The following is a 24,556-nucleotide window of genomic DNA, read 5'->3' as shown; positions in this document are numbered from 1 at the left end:
CATAACACATTATAAAGCATTCTAAAGGCTAGTGACTTATAAGGTCAATTATTATGAGTGTCTCTATAATCTTGCTTATATAGTGACTTACAATGACAGTATAATGCATTTTAACAGTGATTACAATGCATCATAAGGGTGATTTAAACATATATGATATGATATGATAACATGAGTATAATGTCTTACAACTATCAGAATTAACATGGATTGCATAGAAAGTGTCATTATAAAATCGTTTATAATGTATAATGATTGCATTATGAGTACTTATGAGTGCTTATAACTGTAATTACAGTGTTATATGCATATCACAATGCATTTATATTTGACCTTATTTGTCATTATAGAATGCTTTATAATGTATTATGATTATTGTTATAAAGCATTATGAATATTTATGAGTTCTTATAACTATAATTATACAGTGTTATAAGCAGATTATAATGCATTACAAGCAGTGGTGTAATGTAACTAAGTACATGTACTCAAGTACTGTGTTAAGTACAATTTTGAGGTACTTTTACTTTACTGGAGTATTTCCAATTGTCTATACTTTTACTTTTACTCCACTACATCTCAGAGGCAAATATTGTACTTTTACTCCACTACAATTATTTGAAAACTTTAGTTACTAGTTACTTTGCAGATATACATCATAACATTGTAAAACATACATTAACCACTTTAGCCCTATTTTATACCTCGGCTATATGAAAATATCTGATCTACAAGCTCACAACGCGTCGCATCACGACGTGTTGTCACGATGTGTTGTCTATATTGCAGTATTGATACTTTTACTTAAGTAAAACAGTACATTTTCCACCACTGATGTTTATGCAGTGGTTCTCAACCAGTGGTCCGGGGACCACCACTTAGCTATAGCAGATATACAAGCACTAGTGAGCTTGTAGATCTCCTATTTTTGAAAAACCTTGAAAATGTGTGCAAATCTTTGGATATATGTTTTAAAGAGAACATTTTCAACTCAAATCTGTGCTTCTGGGGGTCACTGGCACAAAACATTTTCAGATGGGGGTCCGCGGCCAAATGTATATCAATTTAGGTGTCCTTGGCATGTGGATTATTATACCAGGGACAGTGACTTGGACTTAGCTCCCCCTCGGACACACCTGTGGACTACACCAGGTACAAATGACTTTTTTGTTGCACTCCCTCATGGAGCTACTTGCGGATTATACTAGGGTCAGTCCACCCTAGGTGGACACGCACTGACCTTTTGCACCTTAATCCCATGTATAACGCACTGACTTTTTTTTTTTATTGTGCTCTTTTTTTTCTCTAAGCACCTTAACGTCCATATGTATATCATGCACAGTATAAGTATAACATGCACAGTATACATACATTGCTGCTATGCTCAGGCACCTTAGTTTTTTATTATCTCAGGTACTTTGTAAATATGTAGATAACTTGTCTGGCCTTCTGTTGCTCTCTTGTTTTGATCTCCTTCCCACTTGCCCCCCACCCCTCTTCTTCTCCCCCCCCCCCCCCCCTCTTCTTTCTATGGAAATTAACGTTGCGATGGGAACGATGTACAAAAACGAATTTCACCCACTTTTTTACCTTGTAAACCTGTGATGTGACAATAAAACTGATTCTGATTCTGAAAAGGGTTGAAAACCACTGCATTATAGACATGGTGTGCATGCATAACAAGTGTTACCAGTCTGATGTTTATAATGCATTATAGACATGGTATGCATGCATAACAAGTGTTACCAGTCTGATGTTTACAATGCATCATAGACATGGTATGCATAGCAAGTGTAAGTGTTACCAGTTTGACCATACTGTGCAATGAGCTTTTATTTTGGTAATAGGTCGCAAAGCATTGTGGGAGTCACATTGCTGGAAAGACCCCTAAGGAACTAGGAAGTAGGATCATAGTCAACACGCAGTTTGGTGAAGAGGGAAAAAGTTGTTTTCGTGACAAACTTCGCGGATTTGTTTCATGTTTTCGTCGCTGCTGACTGTACATTGGTGACAGAAGAAGCAGACCCGTTTTCAGCAGGTTAGTAGTGTGCTTACATGTGCTTTCTAGAAATCTTATAAGTTGGCAATGCCTACTTGTCGACATTAGTATCACGTCACCCTAACCTACCTGTCCTGGCGAGGATAGGGTGTTACTGGTGTATCTGTTTAACGGGTGACGAATCCACTTAAACTGGTACAGATCCAAACTAATCGACGCAAAGCTAAAATTATCGAATCAGTTTCTAATTTTAGAGCAAAACACACTTTTATTCTGCGACGGTACATGATGAAACTAAAGTCCTACAGAGGTCGCGATGCTGAACTTCCTGAAACTTCATGCGGTGTTGGAAAATGTACTCACATTTTTACTTAAGTAAAAGTATCAATACTGCAATATACTCTGTTACAAGTAAAAGTCCGGAATCAATCAAATTTACTTGAGTAAAAGTACAGAAGTATGGTATCAAAATGTACTTAAAGTACCAAAAGTAGAAAGTACTCATGTCCCGTTTCACAAGTTTTCAAATGTATAAAATGTATTTAAAAAAAAGCGTCTGCTAAATGACTGTAATGTAATGTAATGTATAAAAAATATATATATTTGGAAATAGAAGATCTACAAGCTCACAATGCTTTGCATCGCGAGCTTGTGATCGGCTATTTTCAAATGGCCTAAATGTATACGGTTGAAATGGTTAATGCATGTTTTGTAATAATTATCAAAATCTACAAAGTAACTAGTAACTAAAGTTGTCAAATAATTGTAGTGGAGTAAAAGTATAATTATAATCTTTGCCTCTGAGATGTAGGCAAATATACTGCTCAAAATAATTAAGGGAACACTTTAATTCTTTTGAGCAGTTTTTGTTAGCAGTATAGATGGGTTTCCCGTTTGTAAACATGAGAGGATGATGCGCGCGCAGTGGAGGGAAGAGCCTGTAGAGGGCGCTATTACCCGCAGCAGCTCTGGCCATTGTACATTGATAAAATAAATGGTCTTCACCGGGTTTAATGAAAGTAGATTAAATGATGCAGTTTGTAATATCTTCTTTACTCAATAAAAATGATTTGTCGGAAGTTGTATCTGTCTGTATATAATAGCAGCATTATGCCTATTATGCCTATAATAGCAGCATTATGCCTATCTAAATCCCGAAAATAACAATAGAGTGAATGGCACTTCCGGGTCGTTCTACCTCCCGCATGCGCAGATTGCACACTCTGCTCTGTGATGACGTCGCGCGGAAACCCATCTATACATGTACACAGTTCATGAAAACTCAAAATAATTAAGGGATCAAAGTGTTCCCTACATTTCTTTGAGCAGTATTATAAAACATATTTGCCTCTTGACATTGTATTTGTATAGCTGTAGAATACAACTCTCGTAGACGTATTTATGATTCTGACGTTTTCAATCTACGAGAGTTGTAGGGTTCACCCCCCATGGACACAGGGACTTTCAGCACTATACCCCGTAGACACTCCAAACATGTACAAATTGAAAATAAAGGTGCTTACCCCCACGCCCAAAATGTTAACTCTCGCTACGGGGTAGTAGTTTAATGTAATAATCCATATCTTTCAATAAAGAAGTGTTTTAATGCGGTCTGTGGCCGATTCTGTCGGAAGTTCCCAATGGGCGGTAGTGACGCGCCCATCTGGTGAAACCCGGAATTACACTCAATGTAAACAGGAAGTAAACGAGGGTGAAAAAAATGGCGTTCGGCCACAGACGGCATTAAAACACTTCTTTATTGAAAGATATGGATTATTACATTAAACTACTACCCCGTAGCGAGAGTTAACATTTGGGGCGTGGGGGTAAGCACCTTTATTTTCAATATGTACATGTTTGGAGTGTCTACGGGGCACAGTGCTGAAAGTCCCTGTGTCCATGGGGGGTGAACCCTACAACTCTCGTAGATTGAAAACGTCAGAATCATAAATACGTCTACGAGAGTTGTATTCTACAGCTAGTATTTGTATTTGTATATCGTGTTTTGGTTGGTTGTTTAACACATTTAAGTTAACTAGTGTTATTTAAGTAGGGACATATATATCCCCACATAGAATGAAAAAGTTATTTTGATAAACAACCTAAACATTAATATCTCCATGATTACGTTCTGTGTGTTTTGGGGGCGGACAAAGTTTGTGATTTGTATCAACAGGGTTACATTAAACACACATGACATGTATCTCAGTGGTTGGTGGTGCATGCTGAGGTAAGAGCAGGGTTTAGAAAATCTGCATAATATTGAAACTGGTTTAACACATTTCTCAGCTCACTCAGCACATTTATATTTATGTGCTGCTTGTGGACATGTCGACCAGTGTTGTGAAAGACTGGTGGGACGTGAAGCGAGCACTACACCCCTGGTTGTGATGGTCTCATTTGGACAAATGGAAATAGTTTTCTTTATAAATATGTACAAAAGTTTATCACTAGAACGATATTGGTATAAGATCGTAAAAATATGTTTTAACATGCATCGATCTGATTGTCAACTACGGTAGCAATGGGCAATTCCTTATTTACAGATTGTTTATGGTTGGTTGAAGGTGGTCCTATTTCATGACATCATGAAGGTATCATGGAGTGAGCTGTGATTGGTCTATTTTGGAAGGGACAGAGGTGCATAAAGACAAACTGATCTAGTCAAATAATCTTTTGTTTATGTGTGATGTTTTTTTTTAAGGCACAATGTCCAATAATGGCCAGGAGATGGACCCCTCTAAAAGCAAAAATCTCGGCTCGACAAAGAGTAAGAGGTAAGATGAGAATTTTACTCTATAAGTGAGTTGCATGATTTAATGTGTTGATTTAAGCAGCAATATTGAGTAAATAATCTGTAAATCAGAAAGCTATTGTGCAGTCCATACATTGACAGTGACACATTTACTCACATAGGATTTAAAATTTAATTTAAATGTGAGAGTGTGAGGCAGTAATTCCTACCAGGCCCAGGGCCGGAGTAACCCTTCGTGGTGTCCCACGCCCCCCCCCACACCGTTTTGTCAGGGGGGGAGGGGGTGTTGTGGGGGTAACGCATTTGGGTGATAGTTCAGTCTTCTTTCACTTTCTCCCCGCCGTTTGGTGCCCCCTCCTAGGTTCGTGCCCTGTGCTTCAGCACCTAAAGCCCTTCCGTTAATCCTGCACTGACCAGGTCTACCTGATATGCTCTCAAAATTAAGCTGGCCGTCTGCATGTTAACCTCATATTTATTATTTCATTTCATATCCAATGTGCTGGAGTACAACAGAATAATTGTTTTCACTCGTCAGATATGGAGTGCAATGCATATAAAAACTGCTTTTTCTCATGTTCACAGAAATCCCAATGAAAGCCGCAGAGGTCCTCAAAGAAACCGATCGACTTTCACAGTGAGATCCGTTTTTTTATTTAGTTTCAACTCTGAAAAAAAATCAAATACACAAAGAAAACAATACTGAGTTGATTGTTGTCTGTTTCAGCTTAATATGCCTGGGACAAAGTTAAACGTCCCCACGGTTACGCACACGCAAACATACATCAGTTTTCCAGGGGGAAAGGCAATTCTTATGGGAGCTGATGAGGAAGAAAATCCAAAGCCGCTGAAGAAGGGACAGATGGAACTTACAATGCATTTTGTCATGAAGAATGACCTCATTGACATTCTTGATGATAGTAAGTGAAATCATTATTGAGCTCTCGTCAAGCGTTGAGGTACTACTGAAATGCAAATTGATTTGATATGACCGAACAGAACACAATGGGTACGTTTACAAGTGACAGTTATACCATTAGGGTAAAATGAAAGTAAGGCAGATGCCAAGAAAGCTTTATTTATTGCCATATATTTGCATCCCACATACATATCCAATAACATTTAGTCTGCAATCAGGGTGAAGTGATTGTCAAGAGGTGTACAGAAAACATGTATGTAAGTAAGTTTGCAATACATAGTAAGTACTGCAAAAGAACAGTGGGCAGTGCAAACTGATGAGCCCAACCAATATATCGGTTTGGCCATTATATCAGCCATATTTTGCCTTTTTTTTATAGACCTCGCTATCTGCAATTGTATGCGTCCGATGTGCCCGCATCCTATGTCATCATTTACAAACATTTTCAAAAGTAAAAAATATAAATAACATTCGACACGACAAAACACCTGCGTCAAACATGGCTGATCTACAAGCTCACAACGCATCGCCACAGGTTTTGAGCTTGTAGCTATTTTTGAATTTATTTTAATAGAGCTTAAGTGGTTAAATTCAGTTTGCTTGTATATGTATAATTCAAGTTAAACTTTTTTTCTAGTAATTTTTTATATTTTAAGTTTAATATAGATACTTAATTTAAAAACATTTTATCTGTCAAAGGTTATTTATGTGTATTTTATTTATTTGTGTGCTTATAAGTTAAATGTACTCACAAATCTTCTTGGGGGGGGGGGGGGGGTCCCTGGCACAAAACATTTTCAGATGTGGGGGGGGGGGGGGGGTCCGCATCCAAATGCATGTCATTTGGGGGATCCTTGGCATGAAAACGTTTGAGAACTAAATTGATTTAGAAGACATTTGTAGAATCGGCCTCAGGTCTTCTTACTTATTGGTTAAAGGAGCCATTGCTATCCTTTTATGCTATCCTTTTAGCCTAAATGTCTGACTTTACCTTGTGCCGTTTACATTTCTGACTATTATTGTATTCAATCAATCAAAAGGAACAATGGGCATTGCAATTGAGAGCATTGTTGAATAGTACAGTACATCCACAGACTGTTTAACAGTTGCACAGTTAGTGATGGATACAATGATTTTGTGTGTGTGTGGTGGGGGTGCTGGACATTAGGCTGAGCAGGTTTAGGAGGGACACTGCTTTGAAAAAAGAAGCCAGTTAGACCCGTAGTGCCTCCCAGAAGGGATTAACTGGCACATTGTGTGGGTGGGATCAGTGAAACTCTTTCTTGCATGCTTCCTGTAGCATGTTGTTGAATTTCTTTTCATGTGTAAATAAGTTTATTGAAGGGAGATGTTTTGTTGTTTTGTTCTCCACTGTCATGCCAATAAACCATGTTTAATTTAAATCAATTTTTTTTTTGAAAACCTTAGCACTAGCTAAAGAAATTAAGATATACAATTTATTACAGTATTCTTGATCAAGTAGTTGTTGCTAAGGATACATTACCTCTATAATCAGCTTGTGGCATCCTGAATCCACAGTGATTAATACCTGTTGTGCTGATGACAAGTTGACAACTGGTTTGCAAATGAAAATATATTTGTCTCTATATATATTAACACTTGCTCTCTGTTTAATTTTTCTCATCAGAGGAGGCGGCTTTGGATTTTCAGAGAGCACTTGGAACTAAGCCGGTTCAGTATGTGTTTGAGGGGGTCAGAAATAAAACCTCTAAGAATCTAGATGAGATCTGGACTGACATATTAATCACAATGGACGAGAGAGAAGATGTGAACAAAGAACACAAGGTCAGTCAGACTGAAAGTGCATCCAGTCAACAAGTGTTAAGAAAAAGAGAAATCAGACTGTGTGACATGTTTAGGACCATGCCTGGCCAAGAGAAACCAGTCAGATTATCGTTAACGATTGGAGCTGCTGGCAGTGGCAAAACAGTTATGACAAGAAAATATGTTCTGGACTGGGCACGCAAATGTAGCGACGACCAGGAAATAAAGATATTGGTCCCATTCCGTGTGAAAGACTTCAATCGAGTATTAGGAAACGATGTCAGCTTTCGATATGTCATTCAAGTCTTCTTTAAACAATTAGAGGGATTTAGTGACTTCAACATTGACCAGGTTCTGTTCATTCTTGATGGTTTGGATGAGTTCAACTATCCTTTGGACTTTAAGAACAACAAGGTCTTGACTGATATCAACGAGATAACAACAATTGACGTGATACTGACGAGCCTCATCAACGGGTATCTGCTTCCCTTGGCCCGTGTCTGGATAACCACGCGAGCAGCAACAGGCAAACAGATCCCTCCCGAACGTGTTGACAGGGTGACTGAGCTACTGGGGTTTACTAAACCAAATAGAGCAGTCTACTTCAAGAAGAGGTACAGCAGAGACGAGAATCTAGCCAGACGCATGATCTCGCACATTAGGACATCAGAAAGCCTCCAAACCATGTGCCACTTGCCGGTCTTCTGTTGGATGACTGCTATAGTTCTGGAGCATTATTTTCGCGAACGCGAAGACAAGACGGGTAACTTGCCCACAACTGCCATTGAGATGTACATGCATTTCCTGGCAATAGAGTCCAAAACGGTCGACGCATAGTAGCTTTGACTTCTTCTAAAGTCGTGAATAAAGCACTCTTAAGAAATGAAAGGCTCCAATCAACAGAGACTCCCTAGTCAGTTTTATTTATTCATTGTTTTTGGCTTTATTTAGATAGGACAGACAGGAAACTGAGGGGCGGGCAGGGGGGGGGGGTTGTTATGTGGCAGTTGTTTTGACAATATTGATTCATCTTTTTCTCTCTGAACAATAAGCAAGCTGGACCTGATTAACAAAGGTTTGCTGGATTCATTCAAGAGTGAAGCTGTTCTTTGCAGGACTGGGGAGCCCTCAGATGAGTCCTTAATACTAAACTGAAACTTGTGATGACCAATTCCTTTTTTATATGTGACCCTGTCTTCCTAAATGAGTTTAGCCATCCAATCAAAATCACTTTATTGTAGGTGATCAATTTAGGCATTTGGCAGACACTTTTATCCAGAATGACTTGAAAAGTGCAAGGTCCAGAGTGCAAAGGAGAGGTAAAAAAAAAAAGCTTAAATAACTAAGATAGCAGGTAGACATCAAACATAATCTAAATAACATACTATATAAATAACATGTTTAGCATCTGAAGCAAACAACATACAACATACATTATCTTTATTCTTTATTAGGATTCCTGAGGTCCACACAGAATGTACACAATAAAAACAGACAATAGTTAAAATGGTGCTATATCTAAAACAAAAAGGCAAATAAAGTAAGGTACAGTAATAGTGAAAAACACAATTACGTCAATATAGGACTCATCAATTTATGTTTAAGTAACTTTTTTAAAGAAAATCTACTTCTGGTGTGTCTAACATTTATGGGGAGCATATTCCAAGCAACCGATCACTCATGACAGAAGATGGAACATAAGCAGAGCATTTCCTTGAAATTGCAATGCCTCTTCCTATCATCGAAACAATATGATCAATCTGATCAGACCAAGACAATAAATTATCTAATTTCACACCCAGTAATTTGGCATTAGTTAAGTGCTCAACTGATATCCCATCTACCATTAAACAATACTTGCTGTGTTCTGCCAAAGAGGTAGCTCTTAATCCAAGCCAGAGATAAGGGTGAGAAACCATTTGAGCTTTGCTATAAGAATCCTATGATCAATGACATAAAAAGCAGCAGTAGTCCATGAGCACAGCCTCAACTAGTTTGCTGTCATCCATAGATTTTAGCCATTTATCAGTCATGTGCACTAATCTAACTACTAATCTAAATAACATGTCGCATTATCTAAATTGGCAGCAAGTACAGATGTAAATAAATGAGTGCAAGGGAAAGAGGTGGAATCAGAAAGATTTGTTTTTGATGTAATCCCTTATTTCTCTTTTTATTGTTAAGTATTTCTTTTCTTGACTAATGGATTAAATAGGAGTGCAAGGGAAAGAGGTGGAATCAGAAAGATTTGTTTTTGATGTAATCCCTTATTTCTCTTTTTATTGTTAAGTATTTCTTTTCTTGACTAATGGATTAAATAGATTTGTACATCCTTTTATATGTTAGCATTACAGTTACATTCCAAGAGCTCACAATTTTTTCCCTCAAACTTGGGAAAGTTTGTGATTTTTACTGTTATGATATTTGTTGGTGATCACATTAAAGAATCATGTTTGCAAAGAGTTGTTTCTATCCAGCAACACAATGGCAGTAATTAAAACTAGAAGTTTAGGTTGCAAAACTTTCATTGGTAGAACTGGCTGCAATATATGTTGTACATAATTGAAATGTAGTAAATGATGGTATAATTGGTCTGCATTTGTCTGCATCATTTAATTTGCCTATTGTTTTATCCACCCACAATGGTACACAATGTTCACTCCATTCTTTATTTACAAGTAGTAATACATTGCTTTCTTAGGAACAGATGATGATCACATCTCACTGGTTGGTGACCATTATCTGCAAAAAGTCACTGTCACCCCCACTGGCAAATCACAAACATTGACAGAAGGCTGGAAAATAACTGATACTGAAAGTGTCTAAAAGCGGAATTACAGGAAGTACCACCCTAGATCAGTTTACATTCCCAGGTCATTGTGATTAATAGGAAAATACAGCTTCCAGGGGAACTACTGTACATACAACAGAAGTCCTGTCCTATAGATACTTTAAGCTGTAGTTCTTTTCCATGCTTTTCTCCTCGTGAGATGAGGCAGGTAATGAGGTTACCTTATTAATGGTTAGTCACCTTGACTGCAGAAATTACCAATGCTGTTGCAGGACTGAAATGTATTATGTGCATTTACTAAATACACATACACCTATTAACCAATCAGACCTCAGATCATGATCAGGCACAGGTCTCCTACGTGTAGCTAGAATACACCTGGGGCTTAATGGTAAAAGGAGCGTGTTTGTGGTGGGAAGGTTGCTGGTTTGATCCCCAGAGGATGTGAATGAACAATAAAAAAACTCACTTGATACCTACTGTTGGAGGGCCCTTAATCCCAAAACTGCTCAAATGGAGCTTCTCATTGGGTTGCAGTGACAGGGACTATAATCCCTATAGCTAGTTTAAAGACAAACAATAATATGCAAAAACATCATATAAACGAGTAGTGATCAAAAAGAAAAATATGTGCAGTAAACAGTTGGGTGGGGCATTTCTGGTGATAAGTTTAGACTTTTTACAGGCCTATAGGCGAAATTTGTCAAAAATAGCGAAAATATACTACCGGTATCTGCAATCCCACAACACATCTCATCGTGACATCACATGTTGTGAGGTTACCCACTTTTATTTAGCAGTTTTGAAGCTTTCTGATCCGGTCTAGAGATAATTCACCGAATATGGACCATTTACCTCGGAAACAGTGAACATCGCCCAACCGGATACGGATATTAGTAGGCGTAACCTAGCCCGTAGGCAGCATCACACTAGTGTTGCCATGTCTGCTTATTACAAGTGACTTTGGGCTTGTTTTTCTGTAACGTTGCTTGTAAATTATTGGTAGTTGCGGGTTGCTTTTTTTGGGCTTGTTTATAAAGTATAGTTGCTTATTTGGGGCTTGCTTCCTAATGCTGTTCAAACCAGTGGTTCTTCAACATTTCATGTCAAGGACCCCCAAATTAATATATATATTTAGACCCAACCTTGAACCGTTTGAACATATTTTGTGCCAGAGAGAGACCCCCATACACGATTTTTTGAATTGAAAATATTCCTAAATGTTCACTCAGTTTTCCCCCAATATTCTCTTTGAAAATAGCAGATCTATAAACTCGCTTGTTGATCGGCTATTTTCTAATAGCCAATGGGTTAGAGTGCACGTAATCTCTCAAGAACAGAAAACAGCAGAGGACGCTGTTTTTTCCTTTTCTTTACTCTGGGTTCCCAGATTGGAGCGCATGTGGCTTCTTTTGGACTTTTTTTCATAGACCTGATTGCTTATTTCTCTCCCACGATCTGGCAATACTAAAGGTTTTATAGTGACGAGAAGTAGCCGACAACACACACGTGAAAATGTCTGGTGAGTTTGTTAGTTGTCTTTTCAATGATAACCATATGAATTAAACAGACACTGGGCCGTTATTATTAATTCAGTCATCTCGATTTAAACTTTGAGGTGATATAAATGTTTAAGCTAACATTTGCTAGCTAGTCGGTCAGGGGGCCTCAAAACACTATCGTTACCACCAACCAAACAGGACAACAAGCCAATGTGTTGGTACTTTAAATACATTTTGATACAAATACTTTTCTACTTTTACTCAAGTATATTTTGAATACCTTACTTTTACTTGTAACAGACGGACGGCACCCACTATTTTATGGACCCGACAAACATAAAATGCTGTTCTAACACAATAAGCGAGATGTCAGCTATATCATATGAAATCTAGCCCAACTGTAGCAGCCTTACAATAAGAGACGTTGACAATGACATTAAATTGCATGTTTTCACCTCGATTAATACGGAATCCATGATCACACATGCCACGGTGCACTTTGATTACAAAGTATAGTTTGTGCTCTCATTTTAACTGATGGGACATCACAACAGCACTTGATTCTAGCAGCCTGAGCCCCCCTTATTTCACACCTACAGCCAGTTTACAAAGAACAACAACGTGTTGTGTATTAGCTTGTCTGGGGCCAGTTGCACCACCTCACACTAAGTTCAAACTTAGCCTAGTTATAGTTAACCCATTCAATCCGGGAAAGCATCTGTTTCATTTTAGATTTATTTGGCTATTCAAAAATAGCAGATGTACAAGCTCATGGTGCCGCGCTATGAGCTTGTAGATCTGCTATTTTTAGAAAAATCGTGAAAATGTGTGAAAACCTTTAAATATGTATTTAAAAAAATATATATATATTAAAAAATTTGCACACATTTTCACATTTTAAAAAAATATAGCAGATCTACAAGCTCACAGCGCGGCACTTGGTGCCGCGCTATGAGCTTGTAGGAAGGGTGAGGTGCTAGATCAGCGTCAAGAGTTTATTTTTTATTTTTTTTAAATGTTAATCTTTTAGAGAAAAAATAAGTTGATAGCTGACATTGTTGACATTCGGGACCGTGTGACACCCCCTCCGGCGTCTATGGTCCCAGGTGCATCCATGTGATGTTTTTTCGTTGTAGGACTGAAGTGGTTGGAGAAGGCGGCTTTGGATTTTCAGAGAGCACTTGGAACTAAGCCGGTTCAGTATGTGTTTGAGGGGGTCAGAAATAAAGTCTCTAGTAAGAATCTAGATGAGATCTGGACTGACATATTAATCACAATGGAAGAGAGAGAAGATGTGAACAAAGAACACAAGGTCAGTCAAACTGAAAGTGCATCCAGTCAACAAGTGTTAAGAAAAAGAGAAATCAGACTGTGTGACATGTTTAGGACCATGCCTGGCCAAGAGAAACCAGTCAAAACAGTGTTAACGATTGGAGCTGCTGGCAGTGGCAAAACAGTTATGACAAGAAAATATGTTCTGGACTGGGCACGCAAATGTAGCGACGACCAGGAAATCAAGATATTGGTCCCATTCCGTGTGAAAGACTTCAATCGAGTATTAGGAAACGATGTCAGCTTTCGATATGTCATTCAAGTCTTCTTTAAAGAATTAGAGGGAATTAGTGACTTCAACATTGACCAAGTTCTGTTCATTCTTGATGGTTTGGATGAGTTCAACTATCCTTTGGACTTTAAGAACAACGAGGTCTTGACTGATATCAACAAGATAACAACAATTGACGTGATACTGACGAGCCTCATCAACGGGTATCTGCTTCCCTTGGCCCGTGTCTGGATAACCACGCGACCAGCAACAGGCAAACAGATCCCTCCCGAGCGTGTTGACAGGGTGACTGAGCTACTGGGGTTTACTAAACCAAACAGAGCAGTCTACTTCAAGAAGAGGTACAGCAGAGACGAGAATCTAGCCAGACGCATGATCTCGCACATTAGGACATCAGAAAGCCTCCAAACCATGTGCCACTTGCCGGTCTTCTGTTGGATGACTGCTATAGTTCTGGAGCATTATCTTCGCGAAGACAAGACGGGTAACTTGCCCACAACTGCCATTGAGCTGTACATGCATTTCCTGGCAATAGAGTCCAAAACGGTCGACGCATAGTAGCTTTGACTTCTTCTAAAGTCGTGAATAAAGCACTCTTAAGAAATGAAAGGCTCCAATCAACAGAGACTCCCTAGTCAGTTTTATTTATTCATTGTTTTTGGCTTTATTTAGATAGGACAGACAGGAAACTGAGGGCAGGGGGGGGGTTTGTTATGTGGCAGTTGTTTTTACAATATTGATTCATCTTTTTCTCTCTGAACAATAAGCAAGCTGGACCTGATTAACAAAGGTTTGCTGGATTCATTCAAGAGTGAAGCTGTTCTTTGCAGGACTGGGGAGCCCTCACTGTTGACTGGAACCACTCAGATGAGTCCTTAATACTCAACTGAAACTCGTGATGACCAATTCCTTTTTTATATGTGACCCTGTCTTCCTAAATGAGTTTAGCCATCCAATCAAAATCACTTTATTGTAGGTGATCGATTTAGGCATTTGGCAGACACTTTTATCCAGAATGACTTGAAAAGTGCAAGGTCTAGAGTGCAAAGGAGAGGTAAAAAAAATGCTTAAATAACTAAGATAGCAGGTAGACATTAAACATAATCTAAATAACATACTATATAAATAACATGTTTAGCATCTGAAGCAAACGACATACATGTATTATCTTTATTCTTTATTAGGACTCCTGAGGTCCACACAGAATGTACACAATAAAAAGGACAATAGTTAAAATTGTGCTTTATCTAAAACAAAAAGGCAAATAATAAAGTAAGGTACAGAAATAGTGAAAAACACAATTACGTCAATATAGGAGTCATCAATTTATGTTTAAGTAACTTTTTAAAAGAAAATCTACTTCTGGTGTGTCTAACATTTATGGGGAGCATATTCCAAGCAACCGATCACTCATGACAGAAGATGGAACATAAGCAGAGCATTTCCTTGAAATTGCAATGCCTCTTCCCATCATCGAAACAATATGATCAATCTGATAAGACCAAGACAATAAAATCTAATTTCACACCCAGTAATTTGGCATTAGTTAAGTGCTCAACTGATATCCCATCTACCATTAAACAATACTTGCTGTGTTCTGCCAAAGAGGTAGCTCTTAATCCAAGCCAGAGATAAGGGTGAGAAACCATTTGAGCTTTGCTATAAGAATCCTATGATCAATGACATCAAAAGCAGCAGTAGTCCAGGAGCACAGCCTCAACTAGTTTGCTGTCATCCATAGATTTTAACCATTTATCAGTGTCACTAATCTAAGTAGCAATCTATGAACATTACAAGTAAACGGTATACATCTATCTAAATAACATGTCGCATTATCTAAATTGGCAGCAAGTACAGACGTAAAGAAATGAGTGCAAGGGAAAGAGGTGGAATCAGAAAGATTTGTTTTTGATGTAATCCCTTATTTCTCTTTTTATTGTTAAGTATTTCTTTTCTTGACTAATGGATTAAATAGATTTGTACATCCTTTTATATGCTGTTAGCATTACAGTTACATTCCAAGAGCTCACAATGTTTTTTCTCAAACTTGGGAAAGTTTGTAATTTTTACTGTTATGATATTTGTTGGTGATCACATTAAAGAATCATGTTTGCAAAGAGTTGTGTCTATCCAGCAACACAATGGCAGTAATTAAAACTAGAATTTAGGTTGCAAAGCTTCCATTGGTAGAACTGGCTGCAATATATGTTGTACATAATTGAAATGTAGTAAATGATGGTATAATTGGTCTGCATTTGTCTGCATCATTTAATTTGCCTATTGTTTTATCCACCCACAATGGTACACAATGTTCACTCCATTCTTTATTTACAAGTAGTAATACATTGCTTTCTTAGGAACAGATGATGATCACATCTCACTGGTTGGTGACCATTATCTGCAAAAAGTCAATGTCACCCCCACTGGCAAATCACAACCATTGACAGAAGGCTGGAAAATAGCTGATACTGAAAGTGTCTAAAAGTGGAATTACAGGAAGTACCACCCTAGATCAGTTTACATTCCCAGGTCATTGTGATTAATAGGAAAATACAGCTTCCAGGGGAACTACTGTACATACAACCGAAGTCCTGTCCTATAGATACTTTAAGCTGTAGTTCTTTTCCATGCTTTTCTCCTTGTGAGATGAGGCAGGTAATGAGGTTACCTTATTAATGGTTAGTCACCTTGACTGCAGAAATTACCAATGCTGTTGCAGGACTAAAATGTATTATGTGCAGTTACTAAATACACATACACCTATTAACCAATCAGACCTCGGATCATGATCAGGCACAGGTCTCCTACGTGTAGCTAGAATCCATTTTAAATTTGGCGATGGTGCATTAAGGTACTCTGGAACCTGTCTATTTTCTAAGGTCTTTGGTTAGTGTGGGTGTGTGGGGCGGGGTGTTGTACCCTATGTGGGTGGGTGTATGTTGGTGTGCAGCCTAGGTGATGGGTCGGATCATATTGTGAATGTGTGAAGTTAGAAACACCGGGGGCTTAATGGTTAAAGGAGCGTGTTTGTGGTGGGAAGGTTGCTGGTTTGATCCCCAGAGGATGTGAATGAACAATAAAAAAACTCACTTGATACCTACTGTTGGAGGGCCCTTATCCCAAAACTGCTCAAATGGAGCTTCTCATTGGGTTGCAGTGACAGGGACTATAATCCCTATAGCTATAGTTTAAAGACAAACAATAATATACAATAATATGCAAAAACATCATATAAACGAGTAGTGATCAAAAAGAAAAATATGTGCAGTAAACAGTTGGGTGGGTGCATTTCTGGTGATAAATTTAGACTTTACAGGGGCCAGTTTCGAATTGCATGCCATTATAGGCGAAATTTGTCAAAAATAGCGAAAATATACAACCTGTATCTGCAATCCCACAACACATCTCATCGTGACATCACATGTTTTGAGGTTACCCACACTTTTATTTAGCAGTTTTGAAGCTTTCTGATCCGGTCTAGAGATAATTCACCGGATATGGACCATTTACCTCGGAAACAGTAATCATCGCCCAACCGGATACGGATATTAGTAGGCGTAACCTAGCCCGTAGGCAGCATCACACTAGTGTTGCCATGTCTGCTTATTACAAGTGACTTTGGGCTTGTTTTTCTGTAACGTTGCTTGTAAATCATTGGTAGTTGCGGGTTGCTTTTTTTGGGCTTGTTTATTTGGGGCTTGCTTCCTAATGCTGTTCAAACCAGTGGTTCTTAAACATTTCCATGTCAAGGACCCCCAAATTAATATATACTTGTAGACCCAACCTTGAACCTTCTGAACATATTTTGTGCCAGAGAGAGACCCCCATACACGATTTATTGAAAATATTCCTAAATGCTCACCTTTTCCCAAGATTTCTCTTTGAAAATAGCAGATCTATAAGCTCGCTTGTTGATCGGCTATTTTCTAATAGCCAATGGGTTAGAGTGCACGTAATCTCTCAAGAACAGACAACAGCAGAGGACGCTGTTTCTTTTCTTTACTCTGGGTTCCCAGATTGGAGTGCATGTGGCTTCTTTTGGGCTTGTTTTCATAGACCTGGTTGCTTATTTCTCTCCCACGATCTGGCAATACTAAAGGTTTTATTGTGACGAGAAGTGGTCGACAACACACACGTGAAAATGTCTGGTGAGTTTGTTAGTTGTCTTTTCAATGATAACCATATGAATAAAACAGACACTGGGCCGTTATTATTAATTCATATTATTAATTCAGTCATCTCTTTGAGGTGATATAAATGTTTAAGCTAACATTTGCTAGCTAGTCGGTCAGGGGGCCTCAAAACACTATCGTTACCACCAACCAAACAGGACAACAAGCCAATGTCTTGGTACTTTAAATACATTTTGATACCATATTTTTCTACTTTTATTCAAGTATATTTTGAATACGTTACTTTTACTTGTAACAGTCGGACGGCACCCACTATTTTATGGACCCGACAAACATAAAATGCTGTTCTAACACAATAAGCGAGATGTCAGCTATATCATATGAAATCTAGCCCAACTGTAGCAGCCTACAATAAGAGACAATGACATTAAATTGCATGTTTTCACCTCGATTAATACGGAATCCATGATCACACATGCCACGGTGCACTTTGATTACAAAGTATAGTTTGTGCTCTCATTTTAACTGATGGGACAACAGCACTAACTTGATTCTAGCAGCCTGAGCCCCCCTTATTTCACACCTACAGCCAGTTTACAAAGAACAACAATGTGTTGTGTATTAGCTTCTCGGGCCCCTATAGTTGATCGAGTTGAGAGAGTAACTGCACGTAGCCAGTAACAGAATGGTCTCATTGCATCCATGTGATGTTTTTTCGTTAGAGGACTGTGTTAGTGTGTTAATGTATGTTTTGTAGCCTAATAATCAACATCTACAAAGTTACTAGTAATTTAAGTTTTAAAATAATTGTAGTGGAGTAAAAGTACATTATTTACCTCTGTGAGGTGTAGTGGAGTAGAGGTAAAAGTATTGAACATTGGAAAGACCCAAGTAAAGTACGAATACCTCAAATTTGTACTTAAGTACAGTACTTGAGTAAATGTACTTTCCACCACTGCAATTACACAGTACCTTAAATATACGAATGATGTGTCTTCCACAGACGACAGACTTGTTCGGGCCCTGATTCCTCATGAACTCGAGGGGGTTCTGGGTGTTGAGGTGAGTACACTCAAAGTATGGCCACTTTAACCGCCAGGCGCGTAACAATATAACGCCCACCCAGGGGTCCTTGAAGGGGTTACAGGGGGTCCCCAGCAAAGTTTAACCACTTTAACCCTACACAACCTTATTTGAAAATAGCAGATCCACAAGCACACATTGCACTGAGATGTAATGCATTGTGAGCTTGTAGACAACCACTCGTCACCTTTCCTTTGAGTAGTATTTTATAATACCCATTCAGCTATGGCTGCCCACAACAACAGATTTATATTATATAGGATTTTGCATGAAGTGTAACCGATTACAGTTAGTATGTTTTTTTTAATCAGCGCAGATGTCTTTTTCTCTTGAATCCTTGCATAATATTTTAGTAATTTGTTAAAGGAGTAGTTCACCCCAAAAATTACTTATTTTCTATCAATTACACACCCCATGGAGACTTGAATTCATGGATTGTTTTTGTTGCATTCCTAAGCCAATAATTTGATTTCCGGGTGTATTTCCGGTAGGAAACACAAAGAGTCTACTTTGTGTCTCCTACCGGATACATTAGCATCTTTCCGCCGGTAATCTATGTTATTGGCTCAGGAATGCGACCAAAACAAAACAAATATTCAATGCTTCATGGGGTGTGCAATTGATAGAAAATAAGTAATTTTTGGGGTGAACTACTTCTGTAACTTGTTTTTCCGTCTTCTCAGTCTCAAAAGAAGATTCAAGCGGAGGCTTTCACTAAATCTTTCGTGAGGAACAGCATGCGTACCATGACACCACAGCAAGTTACCAGAATGCTTGATCGCAAGGCTGTGGTCCTGCAGTATGCCAGACCCCAACAGAAAGGCAAAAAGAGGACTAGCAAGAAAGCCAAAGGGCTTAATGCCAGACAGAAGAGGGAGATGAAGGTCTTCCAGATTAAACCTGAGCACCAGAGGTTGGTATACTCTTCTCCCATATTCTGTAGTGGTGCTTTGCCTACTGTGATCATCCAGGGTGAGAGAAGCATTATCTTGCTGCCTGGGCAATATGGCCTGAAATTAGTGTCACATTGTTGCCGATATTGATATGAATACATTTTTCATATTAAAGTTTATAAATAACCTATCATTCCTCTACAAAAACTGAATGTGTGTTTCCCACTGGGAAATTCCCAGCTCTCAATTTGCTAGGTTTTTACCACTACAGAATATAATATAAAGACTATATTTATATCCTGTATAAATATTAAATTTATAATGAAATAGGAAACTAATTGCTACAATGCACATAAAAGTGAAAACGAGTGTGTACTGTGTGAGTGAGAGAGAGAGACGCTACTCGTAAAATGTCCACAAATGTAAGGCATCTTTAAGCAGTCGTGAATACGGTAGCTTGTCCAACATGCAACGTGCTACTAATCTACACTACAGGATAGTCATCATAGAAAAGTGTTTTACAGTTGTCAGTCTTGCTAAAACGTCTCTCAACTTTACAGGAGCTGCAAAAGCAGTTTAGCTTGATACATTCATCACCCTCGATAACATGTTTTGGTTGAACAAATGTGTTGTGTTGCCTGTCTTTGTGGCAACATCTTGCATCGTTTTTCTTCCGGATACCTTTTTTTGCATGTAGGGTTAGGATTGTCTTTCTTCTAACTACATTGGTCCTGCTTGCATCTTTATTTCTCCACCATAGTCTACAAGAGCTACAAAGTAAAATCATTAGTGTTCATTCATACATTTGTAACACTGGAAAGTGTACAAATGTAACCAAATGGACCCATAAGCGTGTTAAATTAACGCTGTGAATTTGACTGTATTCAGCAGCAGGGATGAACCACAGTGCCACATTAGCGCTGTGGTTCATGTCCTTATGTTCTTCATTATTTATTGCCTGTAATGTTCCAGCATACCAGAAAGTGTAGTTTATTTCAGAGCCATATCTGTTGGAAAGCACTCTGGATAAGAGCATTAACTATAAGTACATTAAATGTAAATCACAAAACCAGGATAGTTGCATATAGAAACTATAGTTACATATAGAAAATGTTATGGTATACGATGCTGTTATGCATGAATGTCAAGTTTTATGTATATCCTTTTATAAGTAAATCAAATGTTCTTAACTCTAGGTATGAACTTTTCCTACCTCTTCATGACCTATGGGAACAATACATCATTGACTTGTGTAATGGATTGAAACCAGGGAGGTGAGAATCGTTTTGGAAGTAGATGGTATTTATTCCTGTCAGTCATTCAAAATTCCTTTCTTCTCAATTGTTAGCAGCTTTAAGCTTGTGAGACGAAATATTCTGTTCAACTTCTTTGCAGTACATTAGCAGGCATGTATTGTTTAAACAAATCTCTTTTACACAGCAATCCACAGACAATTCAGCAAAAGCTTTTGAAGGCAGACCTCCATGGTGCGATTCTCACCGGTAAGAGTTTGCTCCTTTTTTTGCAAAGGGAAAGTTAAATCTGTTGGCACTAATGTTAAGGCTATTCTACAATGCGTCACTTATGTTGCCCAACCGTGGCATACAAGAATGACACATTTTCAACTGTAAAGTGTTGACAGTTGTTATATACATATTTTTTGTTAGCTAACAATGACGACAGACGCTTGTCTTATCAGTACAAAACAGTCATTTGAGTTGCATAGCTTAAATCAGCAACACTATGCAGTGCTGGAACTCAACTGATGGTGAGAACTTCTCATGTGCATGCTCACCATGCATCAGCAACAGTTATCTTCCAGTGACTTGTTGCGAACCATGGGATCGTCATGATGATATATTCTTGTTTCATTATGGTGTCCACAGTGGTGAGATCCAAATGCCCATCATATGTGGGTACCACAGGGATTCTGGTCCAGGAATTCAAGCACGTGTTCAAAATCATCACAAAAGAGGACAAACTAAAGGGTGGGCCAAACTGAATTTAGTGAACTTGTTAGTGACTTTTTGTTCATTTTTCATTAATTTTTAGCACCATGCTCTGCTGTCAAGTCAGAACTCCTGGCAACCATTGTATATACATACATTTTTTATTACGATTTTGTTTCTATACATTTAAAATGCATTGATACGGTGCATATGACTTAACAGACATGTCTATCACACTAACCAAGTAATGGTCGCACTTTATCAAATATTATGTGCTTTTTGGTTTTCATTCGCATAGCTGGCTGAAACCTTTCGGCATTGCTTAGTCATTAAGTAACAGGTCGCCCTGCTGGTGATATCGCAGTTGTTCTTATTTCATTTTAAGCTTCATGTTTTAGCATACCGGTACTAACTCATTTCTTCTCCTTCCCTTTGTGATAGTTATCCCCAAGAGGAACAGTGTATTCGCAGTGGAAGTCAAGGGCTTTGTCTCCCACATTTATGGCAGCAAGTTTGAACACCGCGCTAGTGAACGCTCAGCCAAGAAGTTTAAAGTCAAAGGAACTATTGACTTGTAATGGCAGTGATGTGACAAAAGTGGATTGAGTCTTGTTCTGTGATGTGACATTGCTTGCTACCACCCTACAAGCTTAACCCTAAACGGATGGTCACAAAGCAACGGAAGAGGCACCATTGTGGCTGTGGACACCGGCTTCGAGTGCTATCAATGCATTGAATGGGCGAAATAGGCGATTTATTAGACCTTTGAATGGGCGAAATAGGCGACCTACTACCTACCCGCGATTTATCAGACCATTCATTCAGGAGCTACTGACCTACTTGGAGGCGGAGCAGTCCCCACAACAATATTTACGATTCTGTGCCTATCGGTACATAACTCGAACGGCTCTGAGTAGGCACAGGCGAACGTCACACCGTTCAGGACGGCAACTCGGTCGCCTTAGCTCCCTCGGTGGTCCTTCACGGGGTGACAGTTCGCCTGTGACTGCGCGCCTCCGTCATGGTCCGAAACCAAAACCGAAACTGAACTATTAAAGTCATCTCCGTTGGTAGATCAGTATGTCTTGATAACACCCAATGAATGGTCTGATAAATCGCGGGTAGGTAAGTAGGTCGCCTATTTCGCCCATTCAAAGGTCTAATAAATCGCCTATTTCGCCCATTCAATGCATTGATAGCATTCGAATCAGGTGCTGTGGACGAGTAGCATGGACGTGATAGTGGTGGTGATGACCTCCTGTTTCTCAGTAAGACCTGATAAAGGAAACGTTAATTCTGGAGACACCCTTTATGTAACTTCATCCATTGGACATTCTTGTTGAGTGGGAATTTGACATTTCGCAAGCCTTGGGTTGAAACTTAGCAAGAGAATAACATTGTTCAAAGTTCAAACCATTTAAAGCAAATGTCTAAAGGGGGTTCAGCACCTTGTTCAAGGGCATCCTGATGGTAGTTGGATGAGATCTTCACTCAATTTTCTTTCACACAGAGGTGCAGTCACATGGAATTTTTTGGAAGAAAAAGTGCCTGCAGATGTTTTTTTTTGTGTTTTTTTTTTTGTAAAACATTGTATGGGGTTGACAAGAATACAGACATTTCAGTCTGTGACCATCAGCAGTGTATGATACAATTTACTGTATGATGGCCACAGGCTGAAATGTCTACTCTTATAAAACCATCAACATATTTAAATGCCTCTTTGAATTCCATTGTCTTTTGAGAGTGTACCTGCAAAATGTTAAAACATTGTATTGGCAAACAATCAGAGGTTTTAAATTCTGCATTATTTACCACAATGTCCACTAGAGGGCAGACTAACTATTTGGTATGTTTTGACTGCAATAATAAATCTGTCCTCGGCTCACCTCTTTATATTTCATATGTGTATATAATAACTGCATGCTATGTCTAGCCTTCCCCAATTTGTGTTTTGGCTGGGAGAAATCTTGCAAAATATCAATTTGGAAATGCTATCGTCTGTAAGCATTTCTCCCAGGGATGCAGGCTGACCTAGGTTTGACACAAGTTGGCTAGATCCAATGAAAACAGTGACAATGCAAGAAACCAATGTTTTGATAATGATTGGTTCCTATTGTATCCATGTTTTTTCTAGAGATATGTTGTCTTCACTCTTAAAACAACTGACCTGGAAACTTCAGTGACTTGAGTGAAAATGTGCTGTAGGCTATAGGAAACATGGACGTTTTGGTGGGGCAAAAATGATCTTGAATGTATATATTTTATTTGGTGGATGCTTATTCATTGTCAATTGTGTATACATCTGAAGGACTTTACTCTGAAAGGGTAATCGACATTTTTCAACTCTGGCCAGTGAAAAACAATAGATTTGCAAGGCTATTTTTGCAGTGATAAACAGTAGGGTAAAATTATAAACCTTACATTTCTGATGCTGGCTGGCATCCTTCCCTCACGTTCCCCTTTTTTGTCAATAACACGAAAATACACCTTTGTTGTCAAGGAAGTGGGTTATAGGTTTATGCAGACATGCAAAAGTGTGACTTTTCAGCTACAGTCACCTGACCCGAAAGAAAACATGTCACCTTTTTCACCTCGGGCTGTTTGCATGCCTGTTATGTACGTAATGCAAATTTGTTTTAATGCATAAATTAGGCCTTAAAGCAAAGTCTGTGATTAAATGGAGAAATTAATCCTCATTTAAAGGTAGGGTGAGAGATGTTTTGATTAAAATAGTGCTTGTTCAGTAACAGGGGTCTCTGCATCTCTCCAGATCTTTAAACAGAAAATACATTTTCAGGTGGTTGGCCAATCTTCAGCCATTCAGGAAAAAGTACCCATTTATCAGGTTAAATATTGTCTGCTCATTTCTTTGTGCCATCACTTCCGATATTTCACTTTCATCCTGCCCTCCTAATACGTGAGGAACAGTTTTTTCGATTACTTTTTTCATTTATTATATTTTTTTATTGTATTTAATTTTTTTCATTTTCCCCAAAAAATATAAAAAATAAATGAAAAAAGTAATTGAACAAACACGGTCTCCTCACGTATTAGAAGGACAATATCAGTCACCAGAACCAAGGACGGGTGTTTCTGATGAATCTATCATGGTTAAAATGGAGTTTGAAGTTACAATGGGTTTGTATAGGAAGGGGGCGTGTCTGATAAAATGAATATCAAATATCT

At 38.5% G+C, this 24,556-nt stretch overlaps 2 protein-coding genes across 5 annotated transcripts; both read left to right on the top strand.

Moving 5' to 3' along the window:
• The first annotated feature begins 1,902 nt into the window (after positions 1 to 1,902).
• Positions 1,903 to 10,047, top strand: LOC308100477 (protein NLRC3-like). Its single transcript, XM_080449541.1, has 5 exons — positions 1,903 to 2,038; positions 4,704 to 4,776; positions 5,337 to 5,388; positions 5,479 to 5,671; positions 7,319 to 10,047. The coding sequence occupies exons 2-5, from the start codon at positions 4,709 to 4,711 to the stop codon at positions 8,290 to 8,292; spliced, it is 1,287 nt and encodes a 428-aa protein (XP_080305667.1). The 5' UTR covers positions 1,903 to 2,038; positions 4,704 to 4,708; the 3' UTR covers positions 8,293 to 10,047.
• Positions 10,048 to 11,733: 1,686 nt separating this feature from the next.
• On the top strand, positions 11,734 to 23,256 carry LOC308100690 (ribonuclease P protein subunit p29-like). Of its 4 annotated transcripts, XR_013934454.1 has the most exons (8): positions 17,356 to 17,460; positions 18,449 to 18,507; positions 19,212 to 19,441; positions 20,618 to 20,695; positions 20,862 to 20,923; positions 21,308 to 21,409; positions 21,812 to 22,065; positions 22,582 to 23,256. XR_013934454.1 is itself a non-coding variant. In XM_080449760.1 (7 exons), the coding sequence occupies exons 1-7, from the start codon at positions 11,762 to 11,764 to the stop codon at positions 21,946 to 21,948; spliced, it is 675 nt and encodes a 224-aa protein (XP_080305886.1). In that variant the 5' UTR covers positions 11,734 to 11,761; the 3' UTR covers positions 21,949 to 23,256. The 4 variants fall into 4 exon arrangements, 3 of the variants coding, with proteins under 3 accessions (XP_080305886.1, XP_080305884.1, XP_080305885.1); XM_080449760.1 differs by lacking the exon at positions 17,356 to 17,460 and adding an exon at positions 11,734 to 11,768 and having other exon boundaries at positions 21,812 to 23,256; XM_080449759.1 differs by having other exon boundaries at positions 21,812 to 23,256.
• The last annotated feature ends 1,300 nt before the right edge of the window (positions 23,257 to 24,556 follow it).

Source organism: Gymnoscopelus braueri (genome assembly GCF_963280865.1).
Source record: "Gymnoscopelus braueri genome assembly, chromosome: 1".
Classification (NCBI taxonomy): Eukaryota; Metazoa; Chordata; class Actinopteri; order Myctophiformes; family Myctophidae; genus Gymnoscopelus; species Gymnoscopelus braueri.
This window is presented reverse-complemented; position numbering and strand designations above follow the sequence as displayed.

Coding starts and splice junctions, on each gene's coding strand:
- LOC308100477 (XM_080449541.1), top strand. CDS start 4,709: ATGTCCAATAATGGCCAGGAGATGGACCCCTCTAAAAGCAAAAATCTC. Junction 4,777..5,336: donor GGCTCGACAAAGAGTAAGAG/GTAAGATGAGAA, acceptor TCATGTTCACAG/AAATCCCAATGAAAGCCGCA. Junction 5,389..5,478: donor GAAACCGATCGACTTTCACA/GTGAGATCCGTT, acceptor TGTCTGTTTCAG/CTTAATATGCCTGGGACAAA.